Raw genomic sequence first — 15,795 nt, 5'->3', positions numbered from 1 at the left:
GTTTATTACCTCTGCCTCAGAGTAGAGAATAACCTCTACCTCTGAAACATAGACTTTTTACTTTAAAGATTTTTTAGAAACAAATATATTTCAAACTTATGTTAATAAGTTTGAGCTTAAGTTTAAATAGGTCAAATCTATTTGTATAAAATATTTGCAATGTTATTTGAAACATACAAAAGTAATTTGTATATAATAATACATATTATTATCCGTGCTTACATCTTCAATTGCCACAAAACCAAAAAAAGAATTATAAGACGTTTTCGCATGTTTTATAATTATATTGTAAGCACACAAGTACCTAAGTGCTAGCATAAATTGTTCAAAAGGGTATGTTTTATGGAATGGTTTATTGTATTCTAAACAATAATTTCTAAACACAAATTTAAAGCTTTATTCACAATGTTAGAGCTATGCTAGGCCACAACAACAATCATGATTGCACTTCAGTGGATACATAAAATTAATGTTTTAGGTAACACAAGACAAATTATTAGTTTCATTTTCACTCTGAGTGACAATTTAAAATATTAGAACACGGTTTTCTGCAATTAAGAACAAATAAATCTTTAGTACTATGTGCAATTTATATTAACCCCGTATTTGAAACGAGTGTGATGAGTCATTTAATCTATGTTGTGAATAGTACTCAAGATCCAGGGCATTGCATTGGCCACTCTGGTGAAGATGACAGGATTTGTGTCAGGATCCCTGTTGGAGCAAGAGATGCCAGCAGACACGACACCCATGAGCATATATCTCCTTGAGTCTCCTGTGGTGTTGTAGTACATGAGTGGACCTCCTGAGTCCCCAGGGCAGGGGCTTTGGGCAGGTTCCTTCCCTGCAGCACAGATTTGATTCTCCCAGTCCATCTCCAAATCTAGTATCGAGCTACACACCTCTGTAGGCCTGCCGACAACGTCGACCTCCTGGAGTACATGCGGAAGTTTCTTTTTTGGGTCTGTAAAAAACAAAATAATTAAATTTTTTACAACAAATGGATCCATTCTGTTTCAACAATAACAAACGTAACATAAGCTGTTTCAACAAGAAGGCTGTTCTTACATGTACATAAATCATATTGCGAGGCAAAAGAACATCTCGTGCTTAACAGATTTTTTACAGTATTACGAGTAAATGCATATATACAGAGTGTCCCGTAACTCTCTGGAAAATTGCTTACCACGTTATTGCTCAGGCTAAGACAACCACGTTTCACCATACGGACAAGGATATGCTATACTTAGTTTCCCATTTGTTTGTATGTTTTTTTATACGAAAATTTATATCTTAAAAACTAATAAATTAAATTATAACGAGTATCCTTCAAATATTTATGATAACTAGGCCGGTTATTGAAAAAGTATGTGATATTAACTTTAATGTTTTCAAAATGGCGGCCATTAAACCTTTTTAACTTTTAATATCTTAAAGACCTTTAATTTTTTTTTTTTTTCAAGAATTACAAAACTAATATTTTTGCATACTTGTGTTAAACAAATATAATGATACAAAATAATTTCAGTCAATTAATAAATTACTGATTTAGAGCTAATATACTGTGAAAAGACATGGCTCACTTTGAGGTTCTTAGCGAATAACCAACGATACACTTGTGGTTAGTTGGCACTGTCATGTTTCCAGTATGGTATGAGATTTCTGTCAAGTTATTCTACTATCTCCAGTTTTATTATTATTGTTATTTTTCATATTGGTATTTTATAATATTTCTGTGATAGCTATCTCTTTATTTATTGATTTTTAAGAATTCTAGTTACTAGATTATGCATGTCCACTACTTTTCGTCTCTGCATTGGTTTATACATCAGGTTATATAGTTTTGAATTATGATGTTTATCTTATCTTTAACATCTTTTGTGCTTGTTGTTACTTAACCTTAGCTCTCTGTTTAATATTGCGAAGGCAGTTATAGTGAGGGAATATGCCTTTGACGATAGGGAGATCCTGAATCTAGATGTATCAAGTACAGTTCGGGATACCCTCATCTTTAAACATAAAAAGATCGACTCGTTTACGTAATGTTCGATACTATTCCTGATTCACAATGTCTTGAACTTCGTGGGAGGTGCGATTATTTACTCTAAACCATCTAATTAAAAGATACGGGGCATAATTGGGTCGTGGAGTGACAACCAGTTACATCTAAACAGACTCCTATACCTCAATAATGCTTATCCTGGGTATTATGTTTAACATAGTACGAGTGTTCCGAAACCACGCTCAACGACGGCTATATATATATATATATAATATATATATATATATATATATATATATATATATCTCGTCGTATTACCTTTTCCGTTTCATTTAAAAAATGGACGCGTTAGGGAATTACAGAAACCGTCTAAACGAAACTATGCTAGACGCAGGGCCAAGCTGCAAGGACTTAACGATCTCTACCAACCCGATCTGGCTTACTCAAGAGTGATCGCAGACTTCAAGTACATAAGGAAGATGCTCAACTATTTCTCAAAATTTGCATTTATCGTTGCAATAAAGAACAATACTGGTGTATAAGTTGCGCGGCCCTTAGAACCAATACTAGGATAAGAAAATTCGAAACTGACCAATATAAAAAGTGGTACAACATTTACGTTAGTAAAACTTATAAATAAATACAACTAAACTTTTACTCTACCAAATCATATTTGAATAGTTCCGTAGTATAACAATAAAACAGAATACTGAAAGATAAATGTACAGAAAATGTACGCATCGTGGCAGTTATGAATGCGTAATTATCTTACCAGATAAAGTTAAGTAGTACATTAGTAGTGTGTACAATAATTTCAAAACCGAAACATGTTGGACAGAAACACGTACAACAAATTTTCACCCGTGTATACAAGCATAACTCGATTTATACTAAAAATACCTAATTTCCGTGAAAACAAGCAGGTTGAAATTACCAAAAACAATAATAAATTAAGAAAGTATATCTGAATTTAAAATACCCTTTAAAATATATTAAATAAAACCTGCAAAGCCTGTATCGTATATTTTACACGATAAAAAGGCGATTTTTTGTAAGGCGGCTTCTATGAGCAAGAACTGATAAGAACTGCAACCGCAAAAGTTTATTTAATTGATAAAGTGCTCGAGCGGAAAGGCCTCAAGGTCGTGGTGCGGTTTTGGCCACATAGCTGGTCAACCCACGACTGCAATAGTACACTGCAAAGACATTATTCCATAAAAAAAGTAAATTATAAAAAGCTATGCGATATAAAGGAGCCGTCATGACCATAATGAAGGTCGTAAAACAAGATATAAGATTTAAGGTCCACAACATGGAGTTTATAGGAAGCGGACTCAATCGGAAAAACAAAAACGGTCCACTTTTACCTGACACGATGAGACGTTTATTTGTAAACTTTTGGTAAAATAAACGTACTGTTTAGTCTGTTGGCTGAAGACAGCAAATTTATTTTTATGTTTTTTCCTTAAGTTTCAACAGATTTTAATTTTAAAAACTGGTTTCTAAACTAGTGACAACGACAACTGCCGTAATATTATATCGAGACCAAACTTTCCACAGGGACGTTATTAACATACCATGAATGCGTTCGTAAACCGGACCTAACCAATAAAACTTTTGAAGGTTGAAGCATTCGTGTAAGTTATAATATATAGATATTTCACAATATAGACCCGAAATGACAATTTGTTCAGAAAAATATGAAGTACAATTTTTTCAGAGAAATATTAAATAATTAGAAACACTATTATTATTGTACTTTTTCAATATCTCTTAAAATTTCAAAATAGCGGCCGATATAAATTTTGAAAAGTAATGGTCATATCTCAATTATTATACATCGTAGATATATTAAAACACGTAAAGTGCACGCAAGCACGCAGGCAATTTAAAATCACTACTGTTCCCTTTGTTTTTTTTTATATCTTGTTAAAAACCGCTTTCCAGATAGAGGCCGTATAGAGTTTTGAGTAGTATATGACAACATTGCAGAAATATTTGCAAACGCCATAAATGCCGGAATTCGATCCAAGGACTATTATATAGTTTGTATTGATCAGGTTACAAAGAATAGTACATGTCAATTTATTAAATTAAATTTAGTACTCACTATTCTCAATGCTTCCCCATCCTGCGACAGTCATCGTCATGTTGTGTAAGTGTTTCTCATCAGTTTCGATCGCAGAAGGTAGACAGATTGGTTGTATATAATCTGTAATCAGTTAGTTATAAACGGACATATAACTGTATTGACGCTCACTAACTGTTAAAAGTTGTATTAAGAAACTTTGCCATTATACTGCTAGCTACAATCCATAGCAAGTAGCTACTGAATGATCATGTGATACAATTTTTGTACTAGACGTTACCAAAATATTATGCAGTAAGTTCAATCAAGTATTTTCTTCAAGAGATGGAACTAAAGTATTTTTATTATTGTGATTTATTTTATTTTGTGTATTTGAGTAATTTCTAACATTTTCAAGGCATTCCGTTACGGAGTTACTTGCAATATTGTTGCAGTTTGACCATTGACCATAATAATAGTGTTACACTCTCTTCAACGGGGTCAGAATGGATGGACGTCGTTTTCAGGGTATAGTTATCTCTTTTTTTGAATAACTAAACTTTACTTAAAAACTACAAAAATACTGTTAGGCTCAGTCTTGAAAATGAAATGAAACTAAATGAAATTAAATGAAGTACGATGTAGGACTATTAAGTCCACTCTTAAACCTAACCATAAATTTATAAACTAAACTATTTGTGTAAAACAAGAGCCACAGTATAATCAACATTACTGTTTTACATTCAAAAATTATATATATATATATATATATATATATATATATATATATATATATATATATATATATATATATATATATATCATCTACATTTATATAAAATAATAAAATGAAAAGAAGGTTCTTCATGAAACTAAAAATAAATAAATAAAATAAAAATTACAAAGAAATTAACAGACATTCGCCCATTAACATTCATGCAAAGCCACCACCGTCCCAGACCCCATGCCACGATATCGTCAACCCGACGAGGCCCGGAACAGATGGTCCTTAAGCACCCTCCGAAACCGCTCCCGACTATGAATCCAGAGTCGACAAGCAGAGGCTGTGAGTGATTTACTGTAAATAGAAGATCTATGAACAGGAATAGACAACAAAGAGGCTCCACATCGAGTATTCCAATTGCTTGTTTCAGAAATAAAATAAAAGCGTTCAGACAAATAAAAAGAGGAATAATCGTTATCAAAATTGAATGTAACATGCTATGAATGTGGAACTGACGGATTAGATTCAATTTTAGCAGATGTTACTGATTGATGAAGGGTGTTATATGGTCATATCGTATAAGGTTGAAGATAAAGCGAACACAATAATTTTGAGCACGTTGTAATCTGTCCGAAAGCTCAACCGTCATGTCATTTATAACTACGGTACAGCAATTGAAATGGCAGAAAATCAGGGTCTTCAACTAGCATTACTTTCAAATTCAAGGGTAAGTAAATAGCAAATTGCTTAAGACTATGAATAGCAGCAAATACCCTGCCACAAGTCTCAGTAACATTATCGGCCCAACTAAGATTTTTGTAATAGTCATTCCAAGATTTTTGACATTGTCACTGTATGAAAGAGGGTGACCGTTCAATATGAGTGTAGGAGAGTTGTTTAAGTTAAGTTTAATAGTTTGAGTCTTGCTTTCGTTAAGTTTCAGTCCGTGTTTGAAGGCCCACGTTGCAATAATGTCAATGTGTTCATGTCAGCAACAATGTTTGGATAGTATGAAACGGGAAAGTGACTGTAAATTTTCGAATCGTCGGTATACAGGAGAAAAATGAGTATTTGATCATAGCAGTTAAGTCGTCGATGTAAATTGAAAAATGAAGAGGGCCAAAGACAGAGCCTTGTGGCACCCCTCGATTTACAGGTTTCCAGTACGAGTCTTTGTCGTTGGACCTAACACACTGGTGACGATCTGACAGATACGACCTAAAACCACTCTACACAGCCATCAGAGAATCCGATTTTATACAATTTCAAAAGAATCAATGGGTGGTAAACGCAGTCGAAAGCCTTAAAAATTCGTTAAAATTGTAGCAAGCCTTTTGTCCACTGCCGAACGTATATCTTCAGTGATTTTTAAAAGAGCACTGGTTGCACTGTGATTAGAACGAAATCCTGATTGAAATTTGGACAAAATTTTATTGGATTCTAGAAAGAAACATACTTGCTGATGCACCATTCCCTCAAGGTATTTAGATAAAACTGATAGAATTCTAATGCGTCAGAAATCTGAAGAGTCACTAGGACATGAACATTTATGAATTGGGCGAACAGTAGCAAGTTTCCAAACATACAGAAATATTGAAGAAGAACTAGATCTGTTTAAAATATTTGTAATTATAGGAACTACTACAAGAAGTATATATTTCAACAATTTCATAGGTATCTTATCGGCTCCAACTGCGTTACTAGAAATCGTCAAGATCGTACTCATAATGTCAGTCTCAGTCACACCAGCAAAAGAGAACTGATGCCGAGCACGATTAAGTGGAGCAACACTCAACTCATTGGTATAATCACGGGCCCCGGATAGATCAGTAGGGATGTCTACAAAGTAGTTGTTGATTATAAAATTGGATCAATTGCGATGGGCTTATCAGAGTTAACTTTACCTATGCCAAGCTCTTTCACTTTTTTCCATGAAGATTTTGTTGATTGATGAACAGAAAATAGTATATAGTAAAATCTTATTTTCGCATTGTAAACTTGTTGCTCGGCTCTGTTCCTTAGTGTTTTATATATTAGCCAAACAGCAGGTAACTTCGTTCGGTTTTTTTACGAAATGCAGAATCTCTTTGAGCCAAATTACGTATAATACCTGTGATCCAGGAAGCTGGCCGTCTAGAAACACTCGCAATACTTAAATATGATAAATTACTATTCAAAAACTGTGGTGATGTTTCAGCTCAGTAATAATTATGAGCGTAGGGGCTAAAGTTAACCTCAAAATTAAAACATTAAGAGTAATGTGAATGTTGTGTTTAGATCCACTTCATGAGCAATCAGCCCCTCCGACCATTACATAGCTAGTTATGAACTATTGTTCATATTTAAGAATAATTAACTAAAACATTTCTACCATACATAAAGTTTCATCCCATTTACTTGTTAGCGCCCAATAGTGCAAACAAGTTTTCAGAACGTAAATTCTTGAAACTACTACAAATCCTTTTATATGTTTACATTTATGAGTATTCTAATCATACAATACCAGTAAATTCCACATCTTCAAAAAGTCTAATTAGGCAAATATCTTGGTCAAATGTGTTCTTATTTTGGTAAAGAGGATGTCTTTGAATATGTTCCACTTCAACGTCCAAGGGCTGAGGGGCACAGTTTCCTCTGAAGCAGTCCTTGGTATGGTGAATATCGTATTCTCCCAACCTAACGAATGCCCTGAACAGAAAAATACAACTAGAAGTACAGAATTACTGATTTGGCATCTTCCGCAAGGACTGTAGTATCTGTAATAACAATGTCACTTATTTGAAATTAGTACTCATAATGAAAACAAGAGCAAAATAACACATATTATGCTAGCACACTAAAGCAATTAGAATTTTGTTGAAAGGGCTGAGCAGATAAATGACTTTTCGCTTCGTTAACTTTATATTGGAATCTGTGTTATACTCAATAACTTAGAATGCAGAGTTCTTGTCCAATTAATGCTTTTTTAGTATACACCAATTATGAATCTACCCGAATCTGAAAGGAAAATAAACCATGCTTAGAAAAAAAGAACTATATGTCTGTTTTTTTTTTTTTTTTTTTTTTTTTTATGTTTCCAGTGTCCTAGCACCACGAAATTTGACGAACACGTGCCTCGTAACAAATAAAAAACTAAATTATTTTCGTTAATATCAACCATTTATAGCGACCTCATAAATAGGGTTGTAACCCCTCGTAGAACTATATCTTGTTGTTCAACTTCTAATATCCTAGAAAAATAAAATTTGACATATATGTGCATGTATATAAATATGGCTCCTATAAAATTAGCTTATCTATTTTTTGTATTTTAAGCCAAGACTGACATTTTTAACTATCTAGTGCAAAACATCATATTATATAAAAAACTCACAGTGTTACGTCCTTGTCCTTAAAGCAACAGTGGGCCGCTGTGATGACGTATCGATTATTGATAAGAGATCCTCCACAACCTCCCACTTCAAAATCCTTTCTGTAAGCTGTTAACATTGTTATTGAATCTTGTTAATGCGGTAAGTTTTATCTTATCAATCTATGACAAAGAGCTAAATTTGGTGTAATATGTGGAATATTGAAACTGTAGTATCTGTAATAACAATGTAACTTATTTAAAAATAGTACTCATAATGAAAACAAGTATATAGAATAAGTTATAGATTTTGTAGCAATCCTAACAAATCTTGTCTTGAATTCTAATTGTTCACACTACTAAAAGTAACTAAGTAATAAGGCGATTCTTGATATCACATAATTGCTTGGACCTCCCCATAAAAACATAAGAATGAAGTTTTTATGTAGTTTCAGATAGTTAAGAATGAAATAAGTTCACAAAATTACATAACTTACAAAAAATTGTGCTTTAATAGCTTTTTTGGAATTTTAATTTAAAAAATAATTCCCTAAGTGCAAGATTTTATAAAAAATTCATGTCTAGATCTGTAAAAAATATACTTAGATGGATAGTAATTAAAAATTCTTGTGTCTTTAAATGAGGTTCTAATTTGTGTATGTGCAGATTTTCAACAACCAACAATCACATACAAAATTAAAGGAAAGTGGATTTCTTAAAAAATACCATCAAAAATAATGGAAGGAATTTTAACAAAATCATACGATAAATAAACACGCGGATATAACTATGATAATTTGGTCTCTACTATTCAAAGACGATCCAAAGATATCCAATCCAACAATGCTGTCACAAATCCGATTATACCTTTAGGTTTAATTACTTCTTGCTATAAAAATCACAAACGAGAAATCTATTGCACTTTTCTTTGATTTTAGTACAAACTACCATATAATTCATTCATGATTGGTGAAATTATTCAATTCTTGCACCATTGCATAGTGAAAATCGATTATGTATTTTTTTAGTTATAATTTCCTTGGAACTGACCAAATTTAAAATACTAGAATAGCTGTCATTTATCAAAGAGCTTGGTGTATAGGAAAAATGCCCTAACTGATGGGGTTGACGATTGCCAGATTGATCTATTTCCACATTCCCACCCTTGAAAAAAATAAGTGTTGTCTCACCCCCTCTACGAGACCTATTGGTGCTTTTGTTCTTTTGCTCTGCACTTTATACTTTATTAGTCCTTTTATTTTCATTTTTTAATAGTAGCAGTGTTAACAACACAAATAACATATACCTAAAAATACATGAAACAAGTAGATTAGGAATGAGAAATCTCACATCTGTGGATAAGACGTGCCATCCACGGGTATTTTCCAATGTCGGCGTTGCGGCCACCAATAGACTTGCTTGCCAGACGTTTGCTGCGGCCACAGTTCTCGTCGTGATACACCAGCGGCCAGTTCCAGTGCTTCGTCAGATCTGCAGATCACATGCAACAGAACACATAACAATCCTCAAGTAATTTTTTGGAATTTTAATACTGTAAGTCATTCAAAACATTATCATGTATGCTCTATGATATCCCGTAAGGCTTCAAGATTAAGAAGAACAATTAAAGGTGTATCTCAAATTATGAAACAAGACAGAAGAAAAGGGAAAGAATTCCAAGATTATTTACAAGCACTTGTATGTGGCTTAGTTGAGTTGGTTAGCCTATCTCATAGGCAATATGTTGCCCATGAACGTTCATATAAGATTTTGTTGTATCTTATCTCACTACCACAGTGTAGGACAAAAGTAGAACACTTATACTGATAAATTCAGCAATGTATAGCATAATAGTTACTTTAAAATTTAATTCACATAAGTCAATTCATGATATAGAAAAATCTCTTCTATTTTAATTTTATTTATGAGATAGCAAATGCATAAAGAGATCATTTGTACGAAAGGTTTAAAAAGGACATGTAATGTATCAGCAAAGACAATTAAAAAACTGTAACTTCTAAATTAAGTACACAAAGATTTGTCAAGATTGGGCTGAGTGGATTTGTGAGCCATATCAGTTCACCATTTTTTATCTTACTTTATAAAAGATGTAAAATTTAGACTTTTGCATTTATTCAATATTTTGAACTAAGTCAACAAAAATTAGTCTTGTATAATTTTATAATGTAAACAGCCAATAAAGTGTTTTCCTAGAATCTTAATGTAGTGTGTAAAATTTAACACTCCAAAACTAAAAATTAGTTTCAATTTCAACACGTGAATGCATACCTTCCTACAGTGCTTAAAGGTATACTCGTATTTCACTATGACGTGTAAACCTATACTAGAAATTATTAATATTTGATGAACATTGTTCAAGCAGTTTAGAAAATCTTTGTAACTGAATAATAAAAATACATAATTATTTAAATTTGGTTATTTATTATTTTTATGTAATGTTTGACTTCAATTAAATGCCTAATAATGTTAATGGTCCATTTCCTGGTTATTCTAAGCATCGTGACGTAACATGTTATGATAAAATTAAACCTAGTTATCAAGCACATCCTATAATCTGACTTGGAAATGGTCTGGTGAGTTTAACCCAAATTATTGATTGCCATATTTGGCAGAAACATAATGTAGATTAGTTAATAAACTAAACTTAAGTGATTGAATACAATTTTTATTTTTAACTAGCTGTTTCCCACGGCTTCGCACGCTTTTCGTAAGCGTTACCCGTGTATGTGCACTTCTGGCTCAAGTAAATTATATTTTTTCAACGCCGATGTAGAGTTTGCTTTGTTGCCACGATCAAGAAAATCTGTATATGTTTATAGCCATTGTACACGTACATGTGTTTTATTATAAAATGGTCTAACACTGAAGCTTTAAGTTCAACCAGAAATTTATCTTCAAGACAAATATACATCATAACTTAGCGCCTTCAAATAGTGTTTGGCTATTAAAAATTCGTAACTGTCTCGTAATTGCAGTTTATAATGTGCAGGCGCTTTGAAAACTATTTATCTTTGGCAACGCCACCTGGAGGTGAGTTACATCAATAGACACAGCATAGAAACCTTCTTCGTGGAAAAATACATATACATACAAATTTGCGTAATGATCGGTCAAATAGTTTACGATTCCATAAAGGACAAACACACAAACATTTATTTATATATATATATATATATATATATATATTATATATATATTATATATATATATATATATATATATATTAATGGGAATCAGATATTTAGAAAGACTGCACACCAGATAAACTATATCAAGTAACTGTTAAGATAAAAACGTTCCAAATCAACCCAGGTAGCCAAAATATCTAGGCAGGATACAAAACAACCATTTTATAGTCTACAAGTTTCTAATGAGATCGATCTCTATCGGTCTAAATGTTTCTGTGCCACCTACTGCAAATTGTTTAAATCCCGTGGAGACTGCTGTTTGTGCTGAGCACTCACTACCTATTAAATAAATTAAATTTTGAACATTCCTGCGCATAGAACTACCTTTTTCCGAACTAACTCGGGAAAACTTTGGTTAAGGGGTGGGGGGTAAGCGATGATACGTTGTCATAGAGAAGTAATAAAGTTCTTTTGCAAAATAACCCTTATAATGTTGAGGAGTTCTTGATTAGTCACGGACTGATAAAGCAAATAAAATGATTTAGCTATATACGAATCAGTTAAATATTCTTATTTTATTATTCCATACTGATAAAGTAACCGTTTTGTTATAAATGATTGACGCTATACATACAATGTATTGTTGCGAGTTTAATCTTGGACTATACAATGTTCAAAATTAAATGTTTGAAATTATTGTTTTTTTAAGTACGTCTAATACTGGGAACCGAATTCCATAGATACTTCTAAAAAATTCCATGAAAAAGGAAGCAATTTCAAACTGTTTTATGTGTTCCAACTTTAATGAATAAAATAATCATTTGGATTACAAATTCTCTGTAATAAAACATATTCATCAATATGGATTAATATTTATCTAAGAAAAGTCATAATATATCAAATTATATTTTTGGAATTCAAGTATAATTTAACATAACAATTAAATCCAGTATTATTAGTTAGAACAATTAATGCATCCTATTTAAAACCATCAGTTTAAATATGTTCTTTTTAATCACAATTTGTAAAATATAATTTAATAAATTACATCTATCCAATAACTGTTATTAAAGTGAACTGCATCTTTAATCCATACATTTATTTTTTCGAACACGACATTTTCTATATGAAATTTTCTACCATATGTATATTTTTATTTATTTGTTATTACACTATAAAAGTCCGAAAGACGTATGATCTACAGTTAAATAAATGTTGCCAAAGGTTGCAGTTAACTTATATACTAATTATAACAAAAAGTTTAGAGAGGACTTCTTACCCCTAAGTTCACTTGGTAACGTAAGACATTCGTTGACTTTTTACCCTAATATTGCAATTAATTATAAGAATTAAATAACTGTTTTACCTGTCCCATTATAGTTCCAATATTCGTAGTCCTCATCATCACGATCATCACCATCATCAGTAGTCGAAGGCGCATCGGTAACAGACTCATCGGTAGGGTTATTGTACAGAGTTACGTCATTTCCCTGATAAATATGATCAGAAGCACTGTTATAAAGATGTTTTGTATCACGAAGAGGGCTTAAGCCTTTTGAGTTTTCTGTCGACGTAGGAGGATGTATGACGAATGCATCGTCATCAAAAGGACCATGTTTTTCATAAAAAGTAACTTCAGGAGGCTTTAGAGTGGTCTTTAACACGAAAAGCGGATCTTCATTGTTGTCATCTTCAGGATTTGTGATCTGCATTTGGCTGTCAATGCTTGCATCACTGAAGGATATTTCATCTTTTACACCTGAAAATTGTTTACTATTTATATTTTTTTTTACTTTCAGGGAATATTTATTTAATGCTTACTTAGACATTTGTTTTCACTAGATATGTCTAAATAAATATAGATAAATAAATATAAATATTAATTAAAATAGTAACTATAAAGTAAAGGTACCAATGCTAACTAACAACGCTGCTATTCGCTATTAACAAACATTTCTTTTAATGTTATAATTTTACAACCAATTTTATCAGTAATTAATAATACATGTCACAGGTATACACGAGTATACAGAAGATTAACAATTACAGTTGTTTTGTTGCATTACCTACTCTGTTACCCAACGCTCCTGTGTGTATTTGTGCATTTTATTGTTTAAACTTCTTCTTAACTTAAAAACGTATATCGAGTCAAAAACGTTAGTCTTAATAACAATAATATTTGAATTTGTTTTATTCGTAAGATTTATTTGTTATATTTTCATATATCTACTCAGCTTTTTCGAGAGAACATAGAAAATCGTAAAAAACATAGCTTTTGACGCGAGTAAATGACTTTAACTGTCAGTTATTTTTATTTTTATTTATAAGACTTTCATAATTTCTTCCATTTTAAGAATATTAAGTAAAAATGTCAAACAATTCTACGTTGATAAAATATAGTAGTAATATATGTAATAATTTGTTGACGAAATCAATGGAAAATCAGCAAGCAATGGTTATAGGGCAATACAATGTTTCCGTTTCTGATCATTTCGGTTTTGCTCTAAAAAACTTAGATTACATCAAGAATACTCACAAGATTTTACTATCTTCGTAATAAAATATAAGTAATTGTAAATATTTATTTGAGAAATACAAGCTTCATGAAGTGGCCAACTTCGTACATTCCTGAGTAACTGCAAATAGCTTTTAGAATAAAAGCACAATATACGAGCACAATATATCGTATCTTATTTTGATAGATAATTTTAAATACTTCCTTTATCAAGTAATTGATGTCATAATCTGAGTAATTGACTATACTCTTAGGTTAAGATTCTGATTTCAACATGAAAAATAGCAAACTACAATACAAATAAACGTTTTTGAATAACTTAATATTCATACAGAAATGTTATATTTCTTTCTTTTCCCATAGTTACTACTATAAATTACTAGCACTTGCCGGTTGTTTGTTGTTTGAGAATGAAAGCGTCGGTCAGAAGTATAAACCCCACTGTACAAAAAATCTGTAAAACTGTCATGTTGAACAAAACGAGTGGTACGATTTGCTTGCCCAAACTGGAGTGCCGGGGCCGGTATATTTGAAGATAATTGTGAACAGTTATCAACCGCAAGTGGTTTCATAACTGGTGAAGTTGGGGAGAAATTGGTTCCCACAATCAAAGCTTTCTCACGTACATTTTCACATAAAATTACAATTTATATAGTTTTTGTAACGAGCAAGATAATGGCCAAATATATCTGATTACTTATGGGCAGACTCGATCGAACCTTATTTTTTGAAATAATCACAAAATTACAGTGAGAATGAATAATATAATTTAATGTTCAATAAATATATTTTAATTTTTTTTAAATACTAAAAAAGTCTTATCATCCCAATATTTTGCTATCGATAGTTCCGCTCATCTTAGGATGATTATAATAATCAAGCTCCATTCTTGATTCTAGGAATATATTGCATTACTGATAATAAAGTCCCTTTCTCTCCATTTTTACCTTAATCTAAAGTCGAAACGTTTGCTACTAAACATTTATTTGTGCATTCTACTGAAAAGACCAGAATACAAATAACAACTTATATTAGTATATGCAATTGGTGCCTGTATTAAGGTACGTAATTAACGTCAGCTGACATGATGACTAATGATGAAGCATGAATTTCGGTTGAAAACGGCAATAGCTTATTTTGAAATAAAATTTAATGGTTGGGAAGGATTTTCCTAGAAATCGGACGTGGCAATAGAAAATCGGTTAAACACTTGCATAAGGCAGTAGAGAAAATAGTTGCATGGAATCCTACGAGCTCGGGCATGATGCATGGAAAATATTCGTTTGGTGTGGATGTGTGTTCTTCATGGCGTCTGAAATCTGGTCACCTCTAGAATATTTCAATCTATAACATTTTCAGAGCTATGGGAATCTTTGGCTTGGGGTCTCTCGATTTTTGTAAGGTTCCGTCCTTCAGGAACTTACATTACTCGGAACTGACAAAGCTCTCAGCCTCGCAAACCCCCAGAAATTTGGAACATCCGGGCTCTAAAACCACCACTTCCCGAAAAATGGAAGCTCCTTGTGTCTGGTAGCTTCCTCCGTCTGGGATCTCCTGACGTTTTGAATATTCTGGCTCTAAAACCCCCACTTCCCGAAAAATGGAAGCTCCTTTGTCTGGTAGCTTCCTCCGTCTGGGATGTCCTGACGTTTTGAATGTCCTGGCTCTAAAACCCCCACTTCCCGAAAAATGAAAGCTCATTTGTCTGGTAGCTTCCTCCGTCTGGGATGTCCTGACGTTTTGAATATCCTGGCTCTAAAGCCTCCACTTCCCGAAAAATGGAAACTCTTTGTGTCTGGTAGCTTCCTCCGTCTGGGATCTCCTGACTTTTTGAATATCCTGGCTCTAACATCTAAGCTTCTCGGACAATGGAAGCTACGAGAATCTGGAAACCCCTGACGTTATGAAAATCCAGGCTCTAAGAGTCCCTCTTTATATGATTTCTGAGTCACTGGAATGTTCTATTATCTTAAAGCTTCCGGCCTCTG

At 32.5% G+C, this 15,795-nt stretch overlaps 1 protein-coding gene across 1 annotated transcript; it reads right to left on the bottom strand.

The window, feature by feature from the left end:
* Nucleotides 1–373: 373 nt before the first annotated feature.
* Nucleotides 374–14,341, bottom strand: LOC124362219 (phenoloxidase-activating factor 3-like). The gene is made up of 7 exons (XM_046816539.1): nt 14,198–14,341; nt 12,659–13,051; nt 9,494–9,634; nt 8,168–8,273; nt 7,298–7,482; nt 4,113–4,214; nt 374–964 (listed from the first exon to the last, which is right to left on the bottom strand). Exons 1-7 carry the CDS (start codon nt 14,274–14,276, stop codon nt 630–632), a joined length of 1,341 nt encoding a protein of 446 aa, XP_046672495.1. The 5' UTR covers nt 14,277–14,341; the 3' UTR covers nt 374–629.
* Nucleotides 14,342–15,795: the final 1,454 nt, after the last annotated feature.

The sequence above is a fragment of the Homalodisca vitripennis genome, chromosome 5 (genome assembly GCF_021130785.1).
Source record: "Homalodisca vitripennis isolate AUS2020 chromosome 5, UT_GWSS_2.1, whole genome shotgun sequence".
NCBI lineage: Eukaryota > Metazoa > Arthropoda > Insecta > Hemiptera > Cicadellidae > Homalodisca > Homalodisca vitripennis.
This window is presented reverse-complemented; position numbering and strand designations above follow the sequence as displayed.